Source organism: Falco cherrug, chromosome 5, assembly GCF_023634085.1.
Source record: "Falco cherrug isolate bFalChe1 chromosome 5, bFalChe1.pri, whole genome shotgun sequence".
Lineage (NCBI taxonomy): Eukaryota > Metazoa > Chordata > Aves > Falconiformes > Falconidae > Falco > Falco cherrug.
Window position 1 is genome coordinate 9,145,829 of NC_073701.1, and position 14,372 is coordinate 9,160,200.

The window sequence follows — 14,372 nt, forward strand, 5'->3', positions numbered from 1 at the left end:
ATAGAAACTGGTACAAGAATTTCCTAGAGAAACCTACTGGCTTGGATTAACATTTAGAGATGAACAGAGAGAGTGGTATTGGACAGACAACACAGTTCTTACAAAACAAATGCCTTGGTAAGTGGGCAGCTTTCCCACAGTACACAAAGTCGGTCCTCATCCACATGCAACTCCCAGTTTGTCTGACACAAAGGGCACATCCAACAGCCAACTTTTATGCAGATTTCTCTGTGTTCTGGGTCTCATTTTTTCCACTTCAGATTTTTCTTTGCCTTTCCCAGAACTGTTTAGAGGGTGGTCTAGGCACTATTACTGCGGGGGGGAAAAATACCCAGAAAATGTATTTCCACAATTTAGTTTCAGATTGACCATAAATGTCATACATTGTATTTGACATCTTGTTTCAGTGAGGACACAAGGAAAAAACTACAATGAAAAGGTGTTTAATTTAATGCTTTTGATTTTTTCTTGTTACGTAATACATATTATATAATCTATTATAATATATTATATACATATATAAAATTATATATTAAATTTATTTATTCTCTACCATCATTTCACTTCAGTTTAACATGTTGTTTCAGAAAGACAATATATTTTTCTACTTGCTTTGAAATCTGCTTTGCCGATTTTCATTATTGGGCAGTCTCCTCTCAACTCACTGTTGAAAGAGCCACTGACACCTCCAGTTGGTATCCAGGAGTTACTGTTTCTTGCTGTCAGGTACAAAAAATGGTTTAGGATCCACCCTTGGAATCTGTTGGGAGTGCTTGTTGGCATGTTCAGGACAGAGTTATCTTCCTACAAGTTGGTGCACAATGTCACTAAATGTTTTATTTTTTTGTTGGGCATATACACTCTTCGTGAAAGCCACATAAGTAATTCTTGCAAAGACAGCTCTTTTTAGAAGAAAGGGCAAGAATGTACCATTTGAATGAGGTGAGATGTAACAACAAAGATTTTTCTTTCATAGGGTAAAGCACCTACACCCCCAATACTGTGGATATATTTATTATGATTCCATATATAGTACTCCATGTACAAGAAAGTATTACTATGTCTGTGAAAAGCCTGCCATCCTATTCCAGCGAGGCAGCAACCACTGGCAGGACTGGTTTGTCAGACCAAAATGATTATGAGAAGCTAGAAGATGTTCTGCAAGGTTGGAATTTTTTATTTTGCTTTTGAGAACTATCACATGAAAATTTAAATGCATTGGATTGCACCTAATACATTTCCCTGTTTTCATTCTCTTCTAGACATATGTAAAACTATTTTCATACTAAGGAAATGGGCACGGTAACAAGCTCCAGGAGCTACCCAAGTCTGTTGATCCAGATAAAAAACTGTTACATGATTACTCAGTTTTAATCAACACAAGTGATGCCAAAACGGCCAAAAGTCATGTCCAGGAAAAAAACCAAAATGCTAAGGCAAGCACCTACAGGTACTGCTCCTCTCCCAGCATCCCCTGATACAGTCCTAACACCACTCGTCAGTTCTAACTGTACAGCTGTAACATAACACAAGTGATGAGGATTAAACACTTCCATTCAGGAGAGACTTCTGATGTCTTGTTGATATGACTGCTTTAATGCATTAGTAGGCTGGAGTATACAACACGTAAATATAGTTATCCTCAGAAGGTGGGCCAAAGTGTTCCCGAACTGTATTAATAATCATAATTGCTCTGGGACACAGAGATTTATAGTCCTCATAAGGACTTGTGCATGTGTCACAGAAGAAGACATCCTTCAGCTATGAATGTCTAGCTCTCCTCCGTGCTTTATACTTCTTACTGGCACTGTTAGTTCTCTTCTTTTCTTTTTTTTCTCTTTTTTTCTCTTTTTTTTTTTCCTAGTAATAATTCTACTCTTCCACTTTTCTACATTTTTGATCTACTGCAAGAGTCACAGTCATGTTCAGAGGCATGAACAGAACCTCCTTTTATGAATTTTTAGGATACTTCCTGGAATGCCACACTACTAATCTAATGTGCTGAGCAAGGGTCTACAAACCCAACCACAGTGAAAACACCCCAAGCAGTGTTAATGAACAAAACGTCTCCCTCCACATTGCTGTGGAACAATGACAGTGAAGCTGAAATAAATCTCAGTCCCATAACGGTGTTTTGATTTGAGCAAAAAGTTCATGAATTCCTAGCTCGGTCCTCCCTGGAGATTTGTGTATTCCTTGTGGATTCCAGATTATTTATTGTGGATCATTTACTACTGGTGTAGCAGCTGGGCTGCTGAAGAATTGGTCATACCCATCAAGAGGCTGTTCCAGTGTCCCACTGAACTCAGCACTACACAGCAGTTTCTGATCACCAACATGAACATTTGGGGCGTTATTTTCAAATACCAATTTCATGCTTCAGAAACCTTTGTGGATTTCTCTTACTCTCTGCTGTTTACACTCACCATTCACATCTCTGACATAATCTCTCTTAGCTGCTCCTCTCAGTTCCTCTTCCAGCTGCTCCTGTCTTTGGGGGTGAAGAGGCAGAACACTTCCATCCTGCAGTACAGACACAGCCCTGGTGACTTCCCAGAGTGTCTCTCAGCATTCATACCAGATACACTGAAATAAGAAATCTCACGTGGAAGGTATCCTGAACGGTATTCATGGTGCATACTTTCTTGATAATGAAAGGCTTTGCTGTAATTTGCCAGAAATATTAAAAAAAGAAAGAAAGAAAGAAGAAAAAAAAGTCTGATCTTGTTTTCTTTTCCATTAGAGGGACTGTGAGGAAACAAGAAAAATATTTCCAGGACGTTTTTTCATCAATGGGGCATGCCTAAGAGCAGAGGGGTGAATCTTAGGTGTTTCTGCAGTTTGTTGAAGACAAACATGAGCTGAGATTGACAGCTCCTCACACTGACAGGCAGCCACAGGCCTTGATCTTCTGGGTTCATTTACTGCCAGCCCAAAAGCAGTCTCTGGTGCAGCAGCTGTATTTGTGACTGTGAAGGCAGGAGGGGGTAGAGCACAGTCTCACAGTGTGCCGTGCTACTGAAACTGGAGGAGCTAGTTTCTTCTCAAAAACCAATGACTGAAACACCAAAAAAGAAAAAAAAAAACCAAAACAAAACAAAACCCACAAATCCAAACACTACTGTTCACTGTGAGCATTCAGAGTGCTGCCAGCGAACAACCTCATCCAGCAAGGTTGAAACTGGCAAAGGACATACCCTGGTGGTGGTGTAACCAGGTAGGGCTTAAGGATGTGCTGTCTGACTCCAGCCCCTCTTCCACTGAACGGAGCTTTTCCTTACAGAGGAAGAGACATAAAAATGTAGCGTTTGTGTATTGGCTGAGATGGCGTTTTTGAATCATGGTTCCATCCAACAGTGTGTTTCCAATGTCTAAATTTTTCTCCTCCCTACACCACCTCCCTCAGCCTCTAGCTAATGCAATTTGCAAGGTAACATTCTGGTTAATAAACACAGTTATTTTGTGCAGCCTGCTGACAACATTTATACACGGGCTGTGATCAAATGTAGACCCAAACCTCCTGCCTTAGTTCACCTTTCTTTTCATTTTATTCTGAAGAAATGAAGACACTTTGCCTGCTCATCCTTACAAAAACAGAGAGTATGATGAACCTTTGTTACTTCTGTTCTTGCAGCAGGATCTGTTTTAAAAGGTGACTCAAAAAAAAAAAAGTAAAGTAATATAATTAACAGACTGCTTATTGAATTCAGAGCTACCAAGATAATACAAGAAAATGACTTAACCTCCTCTTTTCTCTGCAGAAGTAAGATCAGGTTGGAGAAAAGCTTCCCAAAGGTGATTCATTACATGCTTGAGAAGTTGTTGCTATGACTGGAGAAGATACTGCCATGAAAAATTGCAATGAAATTCAGTAGCATAACCACACTTGACTCCCGGTTAGCTGCAGAAAAGCCCTTTCCACACTAAATTGCCAACATACAGTTTTCAGGCCTGATAGACAAGTATTTTTGCCCCATATTTAGTATGAGGTTTTTATGAGGATACTGTGGATATACCATGAATACACAGTGACTGCTACTCCTTGTGTGCCTCTCTGTATAACAAAACTGACTGTAGGCATCCTTTACTCTCAACTTTTCCACCATGCCTTCTCTTTGCATACAGGTAAGATATAATGCAAGAAATATACACAGCCAGAGATACCTGTGCTCTGAAAACATCTATCATCTGTGCAGCAAGGCAGGAAGAAGAGCCCAGTCATTACAGTTTGTTTCCAGTCTGTTGATATGATTTTGCAAATGGGAGACTCTGAACTTTACAAACAAGAGCACAAACAGCTACCACAGAAATTCCTCTCTTGCAATTTCCTTCTGACTAACCCTGTCACTACAACATGATTCATCATGTCTGGGCAAGTGCTCTGTTTAAGGAGAGTTGGTCACTGAAGATGTTTAAGAACTACAGCTCAGCACTGGAGCAAGGCACTGCAGAGAGCTAGAGATGGAGAGCGGGGATGGATAAGCCACTTCTGCGCAGTGACTTCTGTCTACAGTGCAACAGCAGAGAGGTGCTCTGTGTGGTCTGGTCTTTCTCTGACACAGGTTGAGCAATCACATGAATCCTGCCAAGCTCCTGGCCTCACATTTCTTTCAGCTCAGCTTCTCCCCTTTTAGCATTTATTTCAGTAAAATTAAAAAAAATAATTTCATTTTTAATTTATTTCATAACAGAGTATGGAAATACAGCCTATTATTTCCATGCAGCTGCTGCGTTGTATTTGTGCCCTGATACACGAACAGACATCTTTGATAACTCAAAATAGCAACTATTTCTCCATCATCTTATTTTAAGGAGGTAGAAAATCCTGACATTTGCTCTGTTTACAGGGTCAGATCAGGTAGATAGTTAGATGAAACAGTCTCACGTTCCAGCCAAAACCCAAGACTCCCATCTTCGTATTCAGGAGAAATATACCCATCTTTGACAGTGCCATTTTAACACCTTAATGTGCTTTCAGTATGTTACACTTTTACTATGACACAGTAATCAGAACAGAGCCAGCTTCCTGCGTGGTTTCACTGGAAATGCTGAAACGTGAACCATTCTCATCGCCTCAGCATCAGTCTCGCTGCAGTGTGCCCCGACTCCCACAGTACTGCTACTGCAGGAAAGAAGTGTGATGAGCTGGAGATGGAGGATGAGGAAGGCTACACCACTCTGAATTTACGGCCCTCAGCTTTAGTAATTACTCCTGGATATTCGAGAAGCAACAAACGTTCTGCATTTAAGGCTCCAGCAAGTTCTGTTACTGTAGACAGTAAGTACAGATGGAAATTAGCTCTTCTATCTAAATCAGGGCATAACTTTATTAGAATCCCTCTAAACTTTAGAGTATATTCTTCGACAAATATTCATAGAAACAGCAGAAAGTATAATCATAATGGAGTCTTATGTGCTATTGTTTACGATCCTAGATGATATTTTTTCTGAAGCTTATCTTTACTCCAATTATTTTTTCCATTTACTTCAACACAAAAGAAAAATTCCACCTTTCTATGGATTTTTTTTTGCATTTTAGTATGATTCATTTATTGCAGCAAAGGACAAGAGGGGAAGGTGCTATAGTTTTATCAGATAATGCAGGCCTTGGAAATTAAGCAATTTCCTCACCTACGAGGAGTAGAAAGGTGCCCTGTTTATCAGTCTTAATAGTGAATGTAAGTTTTGATAGAAGCATATGTTTTTATTTGTTTATATTCAAAGTTTTTCTATGAACAAGCTGAGTGTTAACTAAGGTAGTGGGTTCTGCCTGTGGAATGCTTAAGACCATAAAATGATGACTTAAGTACTGCTGCTCCTCATAAATTCACTATGAGGCTTATGTGTGACATAAATATCATTGCTGCTATTTGCAGGTTGGGTAGAGTAGGCAAAGACTAAACTGACATCACTCTGGTGCTATCTGAAAAAGATCTCAAGCTATCCATCAAGAATGACCGCTTGACAAGGAGGATGAAGGAGAAGCTGTTGAGAAGTAGCAGTCAGAAAACCAAGGATAAAATATTAGGGAGTATGATCTAGAGCTTACCAGAAAGAAACAGGTTGGCACGCTCAGAAAACTCTTAAAGCAGCTTTTTGATATGCACAGAGAACAAGTAAAGTAGACATATGACCAGATTAGGTTGGGAAGGACCTCTATAGTTCATCTTTTTCTGACCTTATGCTCAAAAAGACTAGCTCTAAAGTCTGATCAAGTTGCCCAGGCCCTGGTCCACTTGAGTTGCCAAAACTTCAAAGGATGGAGATCTCACAGTCTTTCTGAGTCATTGTTCCAGTGCTGAAAGGGAAGAATTTTTTTTCCTCACATCTAATCACAAGTTTCCCTGGTGCAACTTGTGACTGTTGTATTGTGTCTTTTCACTGCGCCTCTCTGAGAAGAGTCTGGCTCCATCTGTAAAGCTCTTTTAGGTAGCAGAGGACTGAAACTAGGGTCTCCCTTAGCCTTCTCCAGGCTAAACAAGCCCAGGTCCTTCAGCTTCTCTGTAGGTCCCTGACCACTCCGTGTTCCTCTGCTGGACTCTGCAGTTAGCTGACATCTCTCTTGAAGTGGGAAGCTCAGCACTGGAGACAATATTCATGACTGCCAAGTAGAGTGGAATAATCTCTTCTCTCCACTTGCTGGCTGCATTCTTGCCAGTGCAGCCCAGTGCCGATCAGCTTTCGCTGCCAAGGGTACACCAGGACCCTGGAGCACAGCTGCTTTCCAGCCACTCAGTCCCCTACCTGTACTCGTGTATGGAGTTGTACTGCTACAGGAGCTGGACTTCACATTTGTCTTTGTTGAGCTGTTGCACTTCCAGCCCGTTCCTAGGATTTTTAGCTCCCTTTAAAAGGAAGCCTTAACCTCCAGCACATCAGCCACCACCCCAATGTGGTGTCACCTGCAGTCTTTTAAAATTGCCTTAACTGGTGAGGGTTAGGGTCAGCTCCCTTAACTTTGCCTACGTAAATTTTGGTTGCCATGTCTATCTGGGCGCTTCTGGAGGGTGTGAAGGACTCCAGTAAAATACCTGATGTGTATCACACTTTCCAATTAACCTGAACACTCTAGGAAAGATATAAAAGACACTTACAGAAAAGTGCAGAGCACTGCTTCCACAAAAGGGAAAACTGCGAAGATAAATAAATAGATACATACATACAAAAGAAAATATTTTAATCAGGGGATAGTCAGTTGTAAAATAAAAACCAGTAAAAACTATATTCCTGATTAGACATTGAACCACAATGGAAATCCAGAGAAAGAGCCTGAGGGAAGATGCACAGTTTAATGTTCCAGAAGTAGCTGTCCAAAACTAGATGGCAATATTTTTTTTTCCAAGGTGGAACAGTCTAAGGGGTTGTTTTATTATTTCCAGGATTGTGTGAACTGCAAAATCTAGTCTGTTTACCTGTCTCATTAGAAGAGGTTTTACTCTAAAATGCAAGAGCCTTGGTTAATAATATCGGTAGATAGATAAATATTTTCTCAAAATCACTCCAGGAAATTCAGAACAGTGATAACAAAAAATGCAGTAATAAAAAAAAAAGGCTCTGCAGAAGGGATAAAGGTGAATTCGTATTGTCAGAGAGGAGGTAATACCGGTGTGAGGTGAGGATAGCTGCTGGTTTTGTTGCTGAATGGGGTTTTTTGTTTGTCCAAGGAGCCTCCATCTCATCTTCTGTATGGCGTCCAGTGGCCTTTGCTTTCCTCACTTTGTGCCTGGTGCTGCTGATGGGGCTGGTAGCCCTGCTGGCGCTGTGTAAGTACTGTGTCGTCCCAAGCTCCTGCTGTGGGAATGAATTCCACATGTATGGCTGCTTCCACTGCCCCTGCAGACTGCCCCTGCTGCCCCTCTTCCCCACGGGGAAATAATAAAGGAAGATGGGCAACAGTACAGCTTTCCCACAGAAGTACCTCCACAGCCAAGGGTCACCACAGGTCACTCACTGTTGCAGTCAGAGTCCAACTCAGGCAGCCTCACACAGGGCACCAGCTGCTGCAGCACAAACAAACCAGCCAGCTGCAACAAGGCTTTACCATTGGTCAGATTCTACTGTCCATGCTGTTTCTCCTTCCCCCAGAGATCAAACCACACTGCTGCTCCTCTACCCAACACCATCTCCCGCACTTTTCAAGGCTATTTAACCACTCAGCAGGAAGAGCTACAGCTGCACATCATCCATGTCAATCAACCCACTGCCGCTGAGGCAAGGCCACAGCTGCATGTTATCAGTGCTAATCAGCCCACTGCCTGCATTCCTCTACAACTCACGATCACTAATATCTGCACTTATAGCCACCTTAACCCTAAGGGTTAACTAATCTTACTGCGAGGTCTAAACCTAACTAATCCTAACCCTAACATTAATCTCCTAATGTTAATCCTAACCTTAATGACCCTAACACTAAAGCAAATGCCTAATGCTATCCCTAAGCATAAATCTAAACTAACCCTGACCCCAAACCTAATCCTAAAATACAACCCTAAACATAACACCTAATGCTTAAATATAACCCTGACCATAATGACCCTAACCCTAAACCTAATCCTAGCCCTAACCCCAACCTTAACACTAACCCTAACCTATACCTCTATACCTCAGTCTAAGCCTAACCCTAAGCCAAGCCATAACCCCAACCCCTAACACTAACCCTAGCCCTAACCATCACGGCCCTAATCCTAACACCTAATCCCTAACCCTAAGCCTAAATACAATGACCCCAGCCCTAAGCCTACTCCTAACCATAACCCCAACCTTAAAACTAACCTTAACCCCAACCCTAAGCTATACCCCTAACTCCTAACCCTAACCACTGATTAACCTTAACCCTAACTCTAACCCCTAACCCTTAACCCGTTTCCGAAACGTTTGGTTTTCACAGCTAGAAGCTCCCCTCGTCAGCCACACTGTCTGGATAATGGTGCCCTCCTGTGACTGTTACTGGGATATTTCACAGTTCCAGTTCCCTCTCCTGGATCGCAAGCTTTTTGCAGGGAGGGCAATTCTGGCATCAAAGCGTCGTGACTGGTGCCTTTGCCCAAAGGTTACAGCAGATTTTCCGCAGAAACAGGGGTTTTTTTCCATACAAGCATTTCAATTAACAAGTAAATATGATGCCACGTTACATTTGGAAGCAGAGGCAGAAAGTCCCCGGCTCCATTTTGGCAGGAGGGGAGCAGGTGCAAGTGTCCAGGATGAACACTCAGGGTGGTTCCATCACAGAAATGTTAGCTCAGAGGTTTCTAGTCTGATACTCACCCTTTCCTCTGCACCATTCAAAGCTGGACTACCACCAGCCCCAGATAAACTCATCTGTAGCTTCGTCCAGATGACCTTTGAAAATCTTCGAGGGTGGAGATGCTCCCACCTTTCCCAGGTGACCTTTTCCAGTGCTGCACAACCCTCCTGGTGAAGAAAATGAGGATGATGTACACACAATGGTGGACATAAAAATGAAGTAGACAAAAAAAACCAGAAGCTCGTCAAAAGTTACAAATTAAAACTACAATTTTTTAAAACCAATCTGATAAGTGTTTTCATGCCCTTCAGTTTTTCAGGTTTCCAAGGATCCAGAGGAAGGAAAGAAACTGCAGGAAATGAGGGAAGCATTGTGTTTTGAAGGGAAGGAGAAAAATGGTAAATGTGGTTATCATGTAAATAAACACAAATGACCCATTTTTCAGAGCCCATTGACCGGGAGACCACAAAATCACAAGATCCAATGGGTTAGTGTCTGTTTTTAACTGTGATAGTATTTGACATGTGGATACATGTCCGCTAACATGCAAAACAACTTCTCTTTCACTCCTCAAGAGCTCAGCTGGTTCCTGCCTACCTTTAACCTTCTCTTGGTCAAGCTAGTAGCTAAAGTCCTTGTATTCCTCGCAGGTCTGCATAATACTCTCTCTGATTTCTAGAAACAAAATGTGCTCTCTGTCCAGCAAGCTGGCAAAACAGTGGAGCTGACAACTGCATCTACGTTTCGAAGCAGAAGAAAACATGGAAGCAAAGCCAGGAATTTTGTTCCTCAAGAAACTCCACTCTTCTTGTGCTAAAAGACAAAGCAAAGATGGTACAGTCTTAATCTTATGCATTCCTTTATGTCATGTGTTTTAACTTCCATCAATCTTGCAGGAAGAAATTAGTTTGGTCATTTACAGTGCATGCATTTCATTCTCTCTGGGTTGAATAGTCTTCCTGCAAGTCACAATATTGTCACAACTTGCAACACTTTCTAAACGTGCTGTGAGAAATTATGTATCATTAGAAACGGAATAAGCCATCATATAAAATGCCTTAATTAGCTAATACTTCAGTTTTCACGCAGAAAATAAATTGCATATTATCAGCATTCAGGAGAGACCCAGAACACAGAATGCATGTTTTCATTATCTCTTTCCACAAGTTTTGTAACTGAGGAAAACCCACATCTATGTGAAATCTAGAGAGCCACTGACTCACCATGCTGCTGTCATTTGCACACTGCAGCGCAAAGTGACTATAAAAGGTTGTTTTCTGACCTTATATTATACCCTCACAAAGCAATGTTAATGGTGGCACAAAGGCTAGACAGCAGAGGGTTAGGCTGTGATGACTGAATAAGGCTTAGGGAATTAATAATTCTAAGTAGTCTTCCTAATTTGGGGAGGGGGGTGGGTTTGCTGACTAACGAAAATCTGGAATTTGCTGTCAAGACCATATTTTCCCTTTTTGTACACACATATCTCAGGAACATCTGTTTCAACAGTAATTAAGCTCACACAAAGCCGAAATATCTTTATTTTCTTTTTGCTACATAAAACATCAAAAAGGAAACAAGCTTCCCTGGAAATCTTTCTCCTTTGTCCAGATGGAGTTAGTTTCAGCTGGGAGTTCTCAGCTCTTCTATTTTGAGTTATAAAGGCTGGCCTTTTGAATACCTTTTTTTCAAGTGAAAATCAAACGGGCAGAGACAAAACATAAAGTGGGAAAAAAAGGGTTATTAGTGAGTTCAGTAGCATCCTGAGGTCAGAATCGTGGCTCACACGATTCAGTTGGGAGACACCTGAACACCACGCCTTCAGTGCTGAATCCAAGAGATGATTTTGGTATGCTATATAAATTCCTGGACAGTTTGCTTCCAGATGTCTGGGTGCTTGCTTTTTTTCTATGTTTGGTATATGCAGCTGCAGCCAGACTGAGGCCAGACCAGTTTAAGCCAGCTGTGGGTTATATATTTTGGGTGAGTCCCTAAACGTGCTACTAAGCAACAGTAGAGTATCTGGCAGATCTGAACAGGCTAAGATGCAAAGGAACCTCTTAGGTAGCTCTTAGACACTGGGGGAATGGTTCAGGTGCCTAAGCATAGGTCTCTAGGGCAATCTGAGATGCTTAGGGGTATTCTGTTTGACCTCCAAACAACGCCTCAGCAAGGCACAGTTCTCCTATAGGTTCTGGGTCTTGTCTGTTAGCCGTATGTGGAGACCTCAGAGAGGCTGGAGAATCTCAGAAGGTGCTAGAGGCCTCTATTTAGGCAACAGGTTCTGCTCTCTAGGCTGGGATTCATCTCATCTAACTTCAGGTATCTACAGTGTATAAGCACATCTGCAACTTCAGAACCACTGCCCCCGGCTCTGTTCCAGCCGGGGGGATGTGGCCAACACAGTCACTGCTTAGCAGCACTCACACCGGGTCGGGTGAAGCACCTCTCAGGCTACTGGATCCACTGGTCAGACCTCTGCTGACTCTAACTGGGGCTTAAATGGTGCTACCTTATCTATACCTAAACTGCCGATACCTAAAGGCAGTGTAGATACCTAAAGACAGACCAGATAAAGCAGCTTTGCTTCTTTCTTTTAAAAAAACAGTGTTTTTACAGATCCAGGGTACATTTTCCTGTGGCAATTCAACAACCAACAGTATTTGAATGATCCTATAATCAGAGCAGTCAGCATTGCCTCATGGAAAAACAGCATGGACAACAGGTTACTCTTCTATTGAGTAAGAGTTATCTCGTTTGGTTGCAGAAAATTCACAGCTGGAAGATACAGGAACTTAGGTCTTACTTTTGAAATATTGTTGTGATGATTTTCTTATGCCTACAGGTTTCTCTGCCACAGGACTCACAGTTTTACTGGGTTGGATTATCATACATATCTGAAAGTAACGGCTGGTACTGGGAGGATGGAACAGTTTTTTCAAAAGAAGTGACGAGTTGGTAAGCCTTCATAACAGGACCAGCACGGTTCTATCCGATGGGCCCCAGTAAATTGTATGAGACTTGTGTTTCTTCTTCCTTTCCCATGTTTGTCACATGTGCAATGACGAAGGAACATGGAGACTGTAGTATCTGCTATGGAGCTCCAAATTCATGTCCTGTATAAGGAACGATGGGTGGCAAAGTACAGCTTGATCACATGCACCAGACCCAAAAGCACCATCTTGCACAAATAAAATAGCTCCGACGGGGAAATAGCTCTACATCCCAGTGGCAAATCACTATGATTACACTACGATTATATCATCCAAATATAGATCACAGGATGTCACCAGGTCATCATTAAGTCATATCTTTTAATTTCCTAGGGTTGTGATCTATGACAACAGCTTCTGCGCCTCCTTATATGGACGGATTATTTACGCCAGCCACTCCTGCCTAACAAAGCAATTCTGGATCTGTGAGAGAGTGGCTGTCCCTATCAACTGAAGAAACATTGCACAAAGGGATGTGGGATCTGCCATTGTGAGACAACAACTTTAGGAACTGCAAGTTCTAAGTATTTTTGTTTCTTTGTTTGTTTATCATGCAGGTTTCTCAGAATAAGTGATTCAAATGGACAGGTCATTGTCTGCATTTTCCCGCCCAGGCTCACAAATGACAGAAATTAAAAAAAAAAACAAAAACCTACAAAGCTAAAAACTAGCAGCCTAGGAAGCAACTTGAAAGAATTAGCTACTGCCAAGAAATGATCCTTGTGTGACTTTCTAGGCTGACAACCACACATTCTCACAAATCTCTATATTTCTTAAGCTTCAGTCAGCATGTTACACTAACACCTGCCAGTTATAAACCAGCCTAACTACATCCTTGATGATTTTACTCACTGGATTACTTACTGTACACAGTAACTATCATCCACCCATAATCCTTTTCTAGAGCAGTTTGCCTAGGTTTGCCTTCTTCCCTAAAACTGTTCTTCCAACTGTTCCTCTGTTTGAGGTCCAGGGGTACAGAAAGAAAACAAGGCTGTATTTATCCATAAAATTATTTTCATATATGCATTAATATTTATAGAAACCAAGGGCCATTTGTGAGAAGGCTACAGGGAATCCCTGGAAGCAATCTCTGTGAAAAGTAGAGTTAAATGTCATGACTGGATTATAACATTACCTGAATAACTTCAGTGCTATCATAACAATAATTGCTGTGCAAATAGCAGTGAGGATAATAATTATGTGCTCCATTCAGAGCTACATACAATCACTTCTCAAGCTGATGCAGAATCCATTGCCATAGATCTTACGTGAGCTCTTGTATTATATCCATACTGTTTGGGATCCCTGGAACCCAACGTACACACTATGCATCGCCCGTTATTAAAGAACTTGTCATATTTCTTGAAAGAAAAGGATACTTCCACTTTTCTGGGTGCAGTTTCATTGTGTGAGTTCTTTAAAGTTTTGTACGTCAGCATCTGTTTTGTATTACATATGCTTGTATTCCTTGTGTGTGTGTATATATATATATATATATATATACACTTGCATCTATGTGTACATGCCTTATTATTTGGAGACTTCCCTTAAATAAATTAAAAAATAATAAGATGTCTTTAATATTCAATATTTCCTTGGAAAATATTCTCAAAGACTGAAGCAGTTGCTTGGCAAAAAAATGAGCCCATCTTCCTAATGTGCCAAAATATGTTTGTGAACTGAATACATTTACTATACTCAGTAGAGCCAAGTCATAATTCATGGGCACAATTACCAGCTGAACTATCCAGAATTCCCTACTATTGCAGTAGGAAGTACAAAGTAGAATGCAAGTAAGGTACAACGTTTCATGTCTTTCATGAAACTTGAAAAAAATAATTCACAGCAGGTATCTAAGCTGTCATGTTTTTCCTTTTTTCTTCCCATAAACTAAAACTTGATTTTTTTCTAGCAATCTGCTATATGCCTTTGCTGGCTGTATTACGAAAATAAATGCTAGCCTCTTGGTTTCCTGCTGACTGCTTGGTGTGACTTTTTGGGGAGCATTCACTATTAGTGCAGAAAGGTCAGGTCAATGGTGATAACTTGCAGGGTACATTTCTTTCATTACTATGGCTGGATGATCTTTATAAACTATTTCTGTGTCTTCATATAGTAAACTCCATTTGGTC

The 14,372-nt window shown here is 41.2% G+C and overlaps 1 protein-coding gene across 4 annotated transcripts in view; it reads left to right on the forward strand.

Moving 5' to 3' along the window:
* Window positions 1–14,372, forward strand: part of LOC102047600 (natural killer cells antigen CD94) — a 30,394-nt gene that overhangs the window by 7,786 nt on the left and 8,236 nt on the right. For 2 of the 4 annotated variants that reach the window (XR_008732424.1, XR_008732423.1), the window contains 8 exons: window positions 5–117; window positions 977–1,165; window positions 1,263–5,278; window positions 7,665–7,763; window positions 9,556–9,642; window positions 9,924–10,078; window positions 12,090–12,202; window positions 12,571–12,761. Coding sequence is in view for 2 of the 4 variants with exons in the window: in XM_027815019.2 (XP_027670820.1) it covers window positions 5,152–5,278; window positions 7,665–7,763; window positions 9,556–9,642; window positions 9,924–10,078; window positions 12,090–12,202; window positions 12,571–12,691 (702 nt within the window). In the remaining 2 variants the exon portion in view is untranslated. Of the gene's footprint in view, window positions 1–4; window positions 118–976; window positions 1,166–1,262; window positions 5,279–7,664; window positions 7,764–9,555; window positions 9,643–9,923; window positions 10,079–12,089; window positions 12,203–12,570; window positions 14,217–14,372 lie in introns of those variants that run through there. The other 2 variants (XM_027815019.2, XM_014285666.3) reach the window with 2 other exon arrangements.